We start from the raw sequence: 13339 nt of genomic DNA on the forward strand, positions 1-13339 counted from the left end.
TTTCACAATGTATACATATATCAAATTATATTATATGCCTTAAACTTATACAGTGTTATTTGTCAATATATCTCAGGCAGGGAAGTCAAAGCAAAAAAAGAAATGAGAAGAGAGAAAAGTACTACAGATGATTCCTATTTCAAATAATTAGAAATATTGTTGTAACACTAGATTTTGTATTCTTAGCAATTGATTAGACTCACAGAGCTCAGTGCCAGCTTGACCTTGTGGACCAGACAACTAAGCCTTGCTTTAAGTACCGTATTAGACTGGCTATTCAGTAGATAAGTTGCTGATCTTGCTTCACAGTGATTTGGGCTTACCTCCACCTCTGCTTCAGAATAAAGCTAAGCACAGGTATATAGTTCTAACAGTCATACCTTCTAGAAGCTACAGGACACAGATACACAAATATACCAAGAGGGAGAGACTAGGAAGTTATCGACGAAGTTGAAGAAATAGATACGAATGGAATTTAAGCATGATGACAAATAGAGGTTTCTAAAATTAAAATTATCTTTATTTTATCAGGAATTGTTTGGCTTTTGGCTAAAACAAGAGGAAAGGTTGAGCTTAGCAGAGGAGAGAGGGATTTTAAAAGGTACCTGATTAGGATAATTGTGTGTCCGCCTATGGAAAGCTTGCTGTTCCATGGTGTTCACAGCATAGTGATTGTTGATTTTAATACTGATTTATTTATTTTTCCATAGCTAAACCTTTTACCCTTTCAGCTTTATTAATATTCTATTGATTCTTTGTTTTTAAGGAAATATTCATATTTTATTCTTGATATATTATTCCCTATAAAGTGGACATTATTAAAACTAGTTTATATCCATTTTACATCTTACCAGTTTAAAATTTTGCTTTTTCTTATTTTAGAAGTTACTGTGTGTTCATGTTCTTCTGAGGTGTCGGCCAAGTTTGTTCTTCATGCAATACAGCTTGTGAAGCAAAGAGCATATCGAAGTCATGAATTCTATAAGTTTTGTTCCCTTCCAGAAAAAGGAACACTGACTGAAGCTTTTCCTGTTTTAGTAAGTTTTAATTAACAGTTTGAAATCATAAAATGATTTGTTTTCATTTTTGGTATGGGCTAAGCATAAGTATTTGAATTTGATTTTATAGTTTATATTCAGAGTTTATTGGGGTTGTATATTTTTTAAGGCTAAATAAATGAGGTAGGAAGATAGGATACTTGAGACTGAGTCAAAGGTAAACATTAATCTCTCTTTAGCTCTCATAATTTAGTCAAAGAGAAGTGCTGATCTGATAGATACTGATTGAGATTGTTTCCTATAGTAAATTATTCCCACGATTGAGATTGTTTCCTCATCCTACAGTAGATTATTTCCTTATTTTATTAATGCCCTGTTGTTAAGAATCCATAAGGTTAATTTGCTTTCTAGATGAAACTGCTACTGCTTGCTACACAAATTACTTCAAATATGGCAGATTTCTATTTTTACCTGTAGTTAGAAATAATGACTAGTTCTTCCTCCATAGAAGGTTAATGTACTGGTCTTGTTTCTTAAACTTGCTACATTGTATTTTCAGTTGGTTATATGATCTTTTCTATATCTCTTATGTTACTGACTACTTTCATTTGTGTTCATGTATGTATCAGTGTAATCATTGATCTTTAAACTTTCTAATGTACTGATCACTAGAAAACTTAATTTAAAACTCAGCACTAGGAACATTTTTTTTGTTTTTCATTAATAGGGAGAAAAATATGAGTGACCATAATTTCATTTCACTTTCAATGCCTGGCAGCTCTAAGCCTGAAACTCGGGCTATTGAGAATATGCCGTATAAAGCTGTAATACCCTTTCTCTTGTCATTATTATTAATTAATTTTCCTTTGGACCTAGGTTTTTGTTACAGTTTGTTTTTACCATTATTTTATTGGATATGTTTTCAAAAACTGCCTCAGCTCTTTTATGACAAGCATTGTAGGGGTATGAGTAAATAACTGTATTTAAATGCCTGCACTGTATCTCTGCAACTATAATTTGCAAAACTCCAAGCATAGCTGATAAAAGTTCTTAAAGAATTGTCCTGTTATACAAATAGGATAAGTTTGAAAGCATAGAATTGCTTTGAAACACCTTCTGTGTATATTGTTTATATAATGTATAATATTAGGTAATTTGAGAAGGACATTGAGAAAAAAATATACACATTTATATTTTCTTCTTCTTTGCAGAGTGGGAAAGCAATTGAATTTTGCATTGCTCGTTGGTGGGCAAGTCTTAGTGATGTCAATATTGATTACACCATTTCTTTCCATGGGATAGTGTGTACTGCTCCTCAGTTAAACATTGTGAGTTCCGCGTTTTCATTATTTTTAATGTCAGTGTTTTGTGTTACTGAAAAATAATCTCACGGGTTAGATTTAAACTTCAGTGGGGAAATTACTTGTGGTTCTGAAAAGAACAGTCTTTGTTCGTGGGTGCTTTTAAACTTTGCATTAAACATTTATTTTAATCCAAATATTGTTTAAAAATACTGTTTATTGTCAGTGAAGTTGGAGAAACTAATGTGATAAATCCCTTTCATAGCACGCATCAGAAGGAATCAACCGTTTTGATGTTCAGTCCTCCTTGAAATACGAAGATCTGGCTCCCTGCATAACTTTGAAGAGCTGGGTCCAAACACTACGGTATCATTAGATGTTTTAGGGCTACAAATGTTGAGTATTAATGTGGTGGGGGCGAGAGGATCTCTTCCACTCTTTGAAGAGAGAGTCATTTTCTTAAATCCATCAGAATGCTGGAGATGAAAATTCGGTTTATGACACTAGCCTCGGTATCATGGCAGGTATCTGAAAGGTAGCCCCGCAGTGGCTTCCAGCCTTTAATAACATGCATGTGAAGCTCTCATTGTGGCAGCTGGCAGGACACATCCTGTGACAAGTGAGCGCCATCTGCAGTCAAAACCTGTCCTTCAACACTCTTAGCAGTTGTCGCCCTAATGTTGGGACCTTATTATGTTAACTATCAGTTGACATTTGAAAATGTCTTGATCATGAAGAGATTGCCTTTGTAATATTGCAGAATTTAAACTGGATGTATTGCTGTGGTTCAGTTAGTAAAGAATTATGTAAGTTAATGATTAAAATATAAAATATGCTGAAAAGGACAGTGTTTAGGAATGCTCATTTGTCACTTATTGAGATGTTATAGATTTTGTTGATTATAGTTTTGTCTCATTGAATGAACTTGAATCAAATCAGTTATGCAATTGTCTAATTATAGGCCACTGAGTGCAAAAACAAAACCTTTAGGATCAAGAGATGTTTTGCCAAATAATCGTCAACTTTATGAGATGATCCTTACGTATAATTTTCATCAAGTAAGTGTCTGTTTAATAAAGTATACCCTTACAATGAGCTTTTGTGTTTTGTTTATGAATCATAAAATTAGAAATGGAAGGTACATTTAGTATATCTTTGAAATAGAATCAAGTAATTAACTGGTTAATTTGAAATTATTCTTTGGGAAATTATAATTTGTAATGATCTAAGTACCATTCAACTTTGAAGTCACAAATTCTAATTTGTGGTGACCTAGGCTTTGAGCCTTAGGTTTTGTAATCACTGATACCTGTTCAGTACCTGCCCAGTGGTTAGAAGTCTCATCAATGCCTGATGCCTTCTAATTACAGTAGTAGTGGGCCTGAGTGCCTTCTATGAAGCAGGCATCAGAGCAGTGAGACATCAGAATAACTCTTAGGTTGAATGAGTGGTAAAGGTAGTTGAGGCTAGTGTAAAAGTTGGATCGAAGAATTTGTGTAGGACCCATAAGAATTCAGTAACTTACTGAACCATAATACGGATTTGGTTTTAATGTTCGAGAGGTGATTGATTTCAGTGAATTGTCAAAGTACAGTTTTATAAAGTAAAATATATACTGCTTTATTAATGAATACAGATAGCTAGGTTTGTATTTTTTAAAGTTATAAAAGAGGAGTACCTTTTATTAGTGCCAAAATACTGAATGTTCTATATTTTTAAAATTGGCTACCACAAGAAAATATTTTAATACTTTTAATGTAAAAGTCTCATCAATAACAATATTATAAATCTACATTAGAAATCATGTAAACCGTTTAAGTAATTATTCTTAATTTTTTTACAGCCCAAGAGTGGGGAAGTAACTCCAAGCTGCCCACTACTTTGTGAATTATTATACGAATCGGAATTTGACAGCCAACTGTGGATCATATTTGACCAAAATAAAAGACAGATGGGTTCAGGCGATGCCTATCCACATCAGGTATAAAATTGGCAGTGATTTTTAGAATTAACAGAAGCTGTTTCCTGAACTAATGAATTCCTGATTTCTTGTTATGTTGTTGTCTGGGTTTTCTTTTAATGCTATAATTTTGCATTTAGTACTTTGACACATCATTAGAAGCTCAGTTGTAGAACAGACAGACTGGGACAGTGTAGTTTTCAGCCATGTAGTTCAGCTGAAGTAAATTTTGGGGTAGAGGAGAGCAAGGATGATGTAGACACTGGCCAGCACAGCTCTTATTTTTGGTATTTCTCCTTCCCACCCACTGCTTCCACTCATCTGAAGGTTGAAAACAAATCGTCTGATACACGTGAGCACCTTGAAATGATTCCAGGTCTGAAATGGATAAAGAGCACTGTAACAGTGCCAAGTGTCTTTATTAGAACTTTCCAATTTATTTCTTCGTGGGACAACTGTGTGTAGAGCCCTTACTGTATGTCAAGCGCTGTGCTTGGCACTGTAGGAAGGAAAATAACTTTTAATCATGATTTATAGAAAATTTATCCCTGCTTGAAATATTGTTACAAAGAAATGAGGTATTTCCTATAACATTTACAGCTTTGTGCTAAAAAATGAAAATAACTTATGCAGGTTTTTTTCAGTTAGTCATTCAAGGAATGATTTCCTTTTTTTCTCAAAGCAAGCCCCAGTCACATCTCAGTACAGACTGGGTTATTGCAGTGCCATTACTTTACTTGCTTTTAAAATCTCCTCAGAAGAAGCTGCTGATGCAGAAATACAGCACCCATCCTCTCGAGCGGTTAACTAGATGGAGTATAGTAGATTTGTATTCATGATCTCTATTGGCTCCATTTTTCCTGTTTTCAAGAAAGGGGTGTGACATTTTGATTATAACAGAAAGATGACCAGTTATGTGTATACACACGTGTGTTTACCTGTCTTAAACAGTAAATAGAACCTCAATTTTGCTAATTTTCAGAGTTTTATATGTGTCTCTGAGTAACCATGAGATAGAAAATCATTACTTTTTTCAGTCTGGAGCAGACTGATTTAGCTGAGAATGTGTGAGTTGCCTGTGGTTGTGGGAAAGTTGAGGGCTTGGGAGTCAGACCTGCCTTCAGCTTCCTTATCCTTTACTCTGTATGTGACCTGGGACAGTTCATTTGATGTCCCTGGCCTTGCTGGCTCACCTGCACAATGGGGATTTTGTGTGTATGTAAATGTGTGTGTAGTAACTTGCATTGTACCTCACATTGTGTAAGTGATAACTGTTCCTGTTTATCCTCTTACAATAATTTCTGTTTACTTGGCTAAACTTTACTTTTCCTATATGTTTTTTTCTTTTTTAGTATTCTATGAAACTGGAGAAAGGAGATTATACAATTCGACTACAGATTCGTCATGAGCAAATCAGTGATTTGGAACGTCTTAAAGATCTTCCATTTACTGTTTCTCATAGGTTGTCTAATACCCTGAGCTTAGATATTCACGAAAATCATAGCCTTGCACTTCTAGGAAAGAAGAAATCAAGTAATTTAACACTACCACCCAAATACAACCAGCCATTCTTTGTTACTTCCTTACCTGATGACAAGTAAGTGATAACATTGCTTACACTTAATGTCCCTCTTATACACTGTAGTCTATTAATGCTAGTTTATTATATTAGGCTAAATTTATGGGATGTTGTCATTTACCATTTTAGACTAAGGTTATCTCTTCCTTTGATTTTTGAAATCTTAGCTACGTGAATTATTTCAGAATGCAATTGTTTGGATGTTTTTCCCCATAATTATCTTTGTGAAACTTTCTCATTTGTTCTTTTTCTCTCTTGAATCTTCTTATTAGAATACCTAAAGGGGCAGGACCTGGATGCTACCTTTCAGGATCCTTAACATTGTCAAAAACTGAACTTGGAAAGAAAGCTGTAAGTAGTAGATTTTTTTTTTTTTTACACTGAAATTGCCTATTCAAAATGTCCCTTTCTTTAAAGATGGGAATTCCACATTTCAGAATGGTTTGTAAAAGAGAAGATCTCCTTGGCCAAAAAAAAAAAAAATTAATAGTTTTTTCGCCAAGTTGCTAGTAAAGGTCAATTAATATTTGGTTGTATTTTAAAGTGTTTAGTATTCTTTTTCCTAACGCTAAATTACTGTGGCCGTGAACCTCCTACCTTGTATGGCTAATATACTTGAACTTCCTGTGAAACAGATCCAAATTAAACTTGGCTTAAGTGAATAGGATGTTTAAAATTAGAGCATTTTACAGAATTTTAACCAACATAATATTAAGGATATAGTAATAAATCAGATCTTTTTCGGTTGTATCTAAAAGCTAATCAGAACAATTATTACTAATGAATGACGTTTTTCACACTTGCAGAGACTTTTCTCTTGTAATTTTACATAATTATGTAGATAATTATGAGGTATTTCTTTTGGTATTGCCTTTTATAGTTTCAAAATTATGCTTTTTTGTTACAAACATGTTTCTGGTTGTTACATTTTAGAGATAATGTTACAGTTTGATAAGTAGTTGTTTTAGTTTTTCCATCTGTTTTCATTACAAATTTATTATGAGAATAGTGTTTACATAGCTCATCACCTTTTATCGTATTATTTTATCTCAATGTCAGTAAAAGTTGTCATTCTTACGGTTTTGCATTTCTCTTTAACATTAATTCTTACAAAGTAAGCCTACCACATAATGTTGAAATCCATAAATGCTGTTATCAAAATGAATAGATTTCATACATCTTAAAAGGTATACTTACTTCTTGTCATTATTGAATGAAGGATCATTTATTTGCTGCCATTGAGGCGTAACTTAGGAATTTGTTGCTTAGAAAAAGTTGCTTGCCCTGACATTTCTTGAGTCTCATTTCAGTCTTTACTATTTATTTATATATAATGTATTTAGTATAATTTGAAATGAATCAGTAGTTAATGAAATTAGAATTTATAGATGCACTGATTTAAGAAATCCTAGTAGTCTTTTTTTGTAGACTTCATTTCCTACTTCCTCTGTGGTGTTTCAGCAATGGGGCTTCAGCCATGAGGTTCACACCCAAATAACTCTTCTCAAGTGTCCGCTTCTTGTGATGAGTATCACAGAAGAGCGTTGTTATTAAAAGTATGCTTTTAGCAATTCATGAATAGTTACTACTTCCTGGCTGCAGTTTTTCAGAGGCAGTTGTGAAATTATAAACATGCAGGATTAACTATAGTTATTACTTATCAGGTAATTACTTATGAGGGTAGATTTTCTTGAGCGAGAGCAAAAACCTTAAGCTATAGAGTTAATTATAATTCCCAACATATTGTTTATTTAATCTTACCTCAATAGTTTTGCATTTCTCATGGTTTTGGTAGCTGGGAAGGTTCATTTTACTTCTCTCTGACTTTCACAGTCAGCATGTGTATATGTGTGTTGTAACATCCTTGAAAATCAGATTCTTGATCGTCAACTAAATTTAATGTTTTCAAAAGTGTTTTGATAACTAATGGATTTTGCTGTACTAAATTTTTGAAATAAAAAGTTGAAAAACAGCCCTTAGGAATAACATTTTAGTGCATTTTTATTAATAAAATGAAAATGGCAATGTTGCTTTAATTTAAAAGCTTGCCATCTTGATCATAGACATTACCTTTCTAAGTACTGTGACACATACAGGTGAAACAAACTGGAAGAAAATTAGACAGAGGTGGTGTCTCCATCCTGTGTAGATTATGCATGTTTTCTTACAGAATGTCGTTCTAACTCCCAGGGGCAGTCTGCAGCAAAACGACAAGGAAAATTTAAAAAGGTACTGATTGTCAGTTCTTTAAAAAGATGTCTTAAAGCCTTATTCTCATATTAGTTAAAGTTTTTTTTCTGTCACTATTATAAATCTTAAAAAAAAAAATCTCTCTCCCTTAGTTTCCTTTCTTTAAGTTGTGCAGTATAGTGCTTTTAGCTTATCGATGTTGACATACTGCTTTCCTAAAGTATATTTTCCTACCACAAATTGCTGGAAGACCCCTGTTTTATATGTCTACAGAAAAAAAATTAATGTTATTCATTTCTTACTACAGACACGATACTAAGTGATAAGATTTGAAAATTTGCATATCTATAATCCTATAAAGAGGTGATTTGTTTTTTCAGTTGTATAGGCCAAAACAATTATTTTTAAAGTATAAAAACATTCTTAAATTGGATGATTTGATCTAAAAATATTATTAACATATTTCAAGTGAGGTTTATTTCTTGCTCTTGCATCTTAGTTTTGAAAGGGCAGAGACAAACAGAGCAATAGACAAGCAGGAACAGAAATAAGGAATGTTGACCCAAAATTTAAACTTACACTAAGAACATAAGCAAATTTTCAAACCATAACTAGTAAGTGATCTGATCGACTTCCCTGCTACTTATTAGACGGTCTCTTATTGACTGCTTGAGCTAAAAAGAAAAATTCTAGTTCAAGTCTACTTTAGAGAAAGAGATACATATTCGATGAGCTCTCTGGTGAAAACCCGCTGACATCATTCAACATTTAGTGATTTCTCGCTTTCAAGCAGGAAGGATTGTACTGGGAGAATTAGTGTTATAAGGTATAAACAAAGGTAACCTGTGTTTCTTAATTCGTAGTGACATGAAATGGGATCACCATTTTATTTGAATTTTGTAAAATTTCTTTATTAAAAACTTATGAAATGTCCATGTTATTATGTAATGATAAATACTTTGTTCAAACAATACACCACTGGGAATCGTCTTTCCAGATTAAAAAATAATAATAATAACTCCTTCTCTATAGACCAGTATTTCTCAACCGAATGTCTTGACCCATTTGTGGGCCATGCACATTCATTTAATGAAACAACCAGCATCAAAACTAAGACAGAATAAAGTAGGAAATGTCAGTCATCATACTCATAAAACTGGAATTTCATTTTATCTGTAGATTGTTTATCTTTGGGTCACAATGAAAGTAGCTTGCGGGGGGTGGGGGGTGGGGGGTGGGAGATGAAGGTAAGGGGGATCAAATATATGGTGATGGAAGGAGAACTGACTCTGGGTGATGAACACACAATGGGATTTATAGATGATGTAATACAGAATTGTATACCTGAAATCTATGTAATTTTACTAACAATTATCACCCCAATAAATTTAATAAAATAAAATTTAAAAAAAAAAAGTAACTTGCAAGCCGCTGCTTTAGAGAATGAGGAAAAATATTCTAGGAATCCATTAAAAATAGATAATGCACATATCACAAAGGCACAGCGGTGTTTTTTCTTCCTATTGTATATTTTGGAAGTTTTGGTGGATTTTGTTTGGATTAGGTTGTATGAGATAGAAAACTGTCAAATGAATAGGAAGATGATTATTACTTGATGGTTAGTAAAGCTTTGTATAAAGAACCTGGCAGCTAGGTTAACTTCTTCCCATTTCTATCTTCAGTGCAAGTACACATGAAGCTATTACTTTAAAAATAATGATCATGATAGTTTTATAGTCACACTACCAAAAAAAATACATGCATATAAATTTATTGCCTGAACAAAATACCAACTAGCTTTTTGTGTGGACTTGTTCTCTGGGTTTCAGTAACTTTTGATTTGAAAATGTGTGTTACCCTTTTTTTTTAAGAGAATGCTGTTTGTAATATGAAAGTGTATACTTTTAACAGATCATCAATAGCATTCAAATATGATATTAATCTTTAAAATAGCTTTTTAGTTTGTGTGAAGGTATTACAATTTTGAATTTAGTTATTCATAATTGAAGAATTAGGGAAATTGTCATTTTTGAACAAAAATTTAAATGGTGAAATATGTTGCCCAAAGAATAGCTATTGCAGGTAGGTTTGACTGTCTAAATAATATCATTCGAACACTGTTGAAATACTTTGTGAATAGCTGTTAATAGTATTTTTTTAAAAAAACTTATTGTTAAGTATCTACTATAGAGAACTTTAGCATTTCTGTTCTGAAGATTCTTCTTGACTGTTTTTGAATCATAATCAAGATTTCTCAAGATTAATGGTACAAAATCATTTCTATTAAATTGACCCTATGTTAAGTCCTTGAGAAGTGAGTTGTGAAAATACTTATTGTCAAAAAGAACAGATGACCACCATGATAAAGCAAATGAAAAATAACTTTCTTTTTCTTTTCATTAGGAATTAAAACTGCCATTTTCATAATTTTTAGTAATAAAAATTTTTGTCCTGTAATACTTTATAAATTTATATTAACATTTACAATTTCTAATTTGATATATTTAATATATAAAATGCTGATTACAAAAGCTTGATTCGCTTCTCCCTACCCAAGGTCATTCAACATAAATTTTCCCTGCCTCTCTTGTGCGTCAGTGGTAGTTTATGATTGCTGTGATACAGAGTTTATTCCTATTTACAGATCTTGGTTAGAGGTCATTGTTAATTATAAATTAACTTGAACGGCTTGCTCATTTTAAATTCAATTCTATATATTCTATTTTCTGTACTAAAACATAATAGCAAATGCCTTAACTCTGAGCTTCAGAAGAATTGCCCCACAACAGAGGCTTCCCATCTGGAAGTTTATCTCTCTCCCTAATCGGGCAAGAAGGAGGGGAAGCTAAGGGAGGCTCATGTTAGGTTAGAGTGAATGTAGATTGCCTGGTTTGCTCCTCTAGGCAAGTGTCATTCACATTGTAGCATACTGGATGGTACAGAAGCATGATCGCAGACAGACTAGGGCTCTAGTAACAGAGTAAATGTTACAGGCCATTTATACCTTTAATTCTTAGGTGGGTTGTCTATGCTATACAGATGATACTTAAGCAGTCTGTTCACATAAGAACGTGGCGGTAAATTATGAACTCACATTTTGCAGATACTTTAACCTGGCTTTGCCCAGGGCATTGCCCACCTAAGAGAGTGAACCTCAAGAAGGAGAAAAGGATGGGTAGCAGGGTCTCCAGAAGGAGCCAGCCTGAGCAAAATAAATACCTGTTTCCTTTTCCCAGTCTCATACTTTACATAAGATTTTTGCTTACAGGCTCTGGCTCCTTAACCTCAGAGAGAGACAGAGAGAGAGAGAGAGAGAGGAAGAGAAAGGCACACACATGGCTAAAAATGGATTTGTGTGATTATTTCACATCAGTGGTTTTCTGTGCTTAAAATGAGTCATATTGAAATAATAATTATTTTATGTGTTAATACTATTAGAACAACCACAACAGTAGTTCCTTATATTTACTATTATAATTATACCCCAAAATAAAGTTTAATGGGGAAAATTGTTTAAGCAGACATATTTATGTAGTATTTACACGTACAAATTTTGGGTAAGGTGGGAGCTTGCTGTACTATTTTTTAACTCAACCTGCATAAAGGTTTTTCTGAAATTACTGTGATTAGAGCAGTAAAAACATTTTTGGTAACATAACTTATTCTAATGTAAAATTTTTTTAAATTAAAACAAATATAAGAATTTAACAGCATTTTTAATGTAAACCTGAAGACAGAATTTAATAAACTGATTGGATTAAGGACATCTAGTTATTATGCGGAAATCGGAACTAGCAAGTATAACGTGATTTAATTTCCCAGATAATGCATTACTTTTCATAAAACGTACGTGCTTTAATAAAATAGATAGAAATAGATGTAATTAGATGTAATTGCACATTGCTCTCTTCATCTCTGTTTTAGTCAGTCTTTATCTCCCAACTGTCCACTGAAACCACTGCTGCCAGGCTTTACAATTATTTCATTCTCTGTCTTGTAGTGTAAACCACTCAGCTACTGTCTTCAGTTGACCACTCCCTCTTTCTTCAGGGTAGCTTTTCTCAGGGCTGCCATGACCTCAAATTCTCTCTGGATTCTGTCTTTCACTCACAGAGCATGTAGATAGTAGAATTCTTTGGACCAAGTCCTGAACTCACTACCCCTCCCCTCCTCCTCATCTAGTCTTATTCATCCCCTAGTTTTAAGCATCAGCAAGCACTGTTGGTTCTGCCCTCACAGAATATCTCAAATCCGCTCATTTCTTTTCTACAGCGTGTTGTTTAGTTCAAGTCAGTATTGGGATGCCTAGGTTTGCTTCCTAACTTGTTTTCCTCCTTTTCCACTTTTGCATTCTATCATCCATTCTCCAAATAGTATCAAGAGTTATTAAAAACAACCCCAAACTGAATCCATACAGGATCCAGAGTTATTAAACAAAAAGCAAAACTCTTTAATCATGTCACTTCCTTGCATAAAACTCTTCTGGTAGGCTTACTATTGCACTTAGAATACAATTTCTGTATTTTTTATCACATTCTGTCACCCTTACTTACTATGGTCACTGCCCATTTGCCTGGTACATACAGCTGTGCTTGCATGTACCAAGTGCAGGGGTTTGCACATGCTGGTCTTCAGCTTTCAAACACTTCTTCCTCCTCATTCGAGGTTCATTTTTTTAGGTCATTTCGATTCATTTAGATCAGATGGTACCTCTTTAGAGTGGCTTATGGTACCTCTTTAGAGTGGCTTTCCATAACCACTTTGTCTCCAGTCGTTCCACACCTTACCTAGCAGTCACTCACTCAGTATCTCTTTATTCTATTTCATTTTCTTCATATATGCATTAATATCTGAAATTATGTATTTACTTCTATGTTTGTTGTCTGTCTTCCCACACTAGAGTATATGTTCCCTGAGGGCAAGAAAGGGCCTTGTTTGCTTTGTTCTTCAGTTGTCAGAGCCTTACCTCACACATCACAGGCTCAGTAAGTCTTGTTGACTGAATAAAGAAATAAATTTAAATTTACTTGGAGAGAAAAGAGGATGTTTTTTCATTTTTGTTTGTTTTTGTTTCTTTTTAGTTCTAACTTATTTCCTTCCCTTCTCAGATATAAAATGTGGAGAGTATAATATACTTTTTAAATTAGTCTATCAAGTAAAACTAAGACTACCAAGTATACTCAAGTAGAGAAAAAGTTTATTATAAATCTCCTTTATTTTAAAGGAGATATTAGAAAAATTGATACTTTAAAGTTGGGGAGAAAATTACATTGATTGCAGATTGGAATTTTTTATGTATTGTGGTGCCTTA

General features: G+C 33.4%; 1 protein-coding gene across 6 annotated transcripts in view; it reads left to right on the plus strand.

Annotated features, from left to right (window-relative positions):
- Positions 1-13339, plus strand: part of TPP2 (tripeptidyl peptidase 2) — a 65543-nt gene that overhangs the window by 40877 nt on the left and 11327 nt on the right. For 4 of the 6 annotated variants that reach the window (XR_012495486.1, XM_019731031.2, XM_019731035.2 and 1 more), the window contains exons 17-24: positions 883-1037; positions 2210-2326; positions 2565-2665; positions 3261-3357; positions 4143-4280; positions 5612-5856; positions 6111-6189; positions 8029-8067. Coding sequence is in view for 5 of the 6 variants with exons in the window: in XM_019731031.2 (XP_019586590.2) it covers positions 883-1037; positions 2210-2326; positions 2565-2665; positions 3261-3357; positions 4143-4280; positions 5612-5856; positions 6111-6189; positions 8029-8067 (971 nt within the window). In the remaining variant the exon portion in view is untranslated. The remainder of the gene's footprint in view (positions 1-882; positions 1038-2209; positions 2327-2564; positions 2666-3260; positions 3358-4142; positions 4281-5611; positions 5857-6110; positions 6190-8028; positions 8068-13339) is intronic. The other 2 variants (XM_019731032.2, XM_019731034.2) reach the window with 1 other exon arrangement.

The sequence above is a fragment of the Rhinolophus sinicus genome, linkage group LG04 (genome assembly GCF_036562045.2).
Source record: "Rhinolophus sinicus isolate RSC01 linkage group LG04, ASM3656204v1, whole genome shotgun sequence".
Taxonomy (NCBI): Eukaryota; Metazoa; Chordata; class Mammalia; order Chiroptera; family Rhinolophidae; genus Rhinolophus; species Rhinolophus sinicus.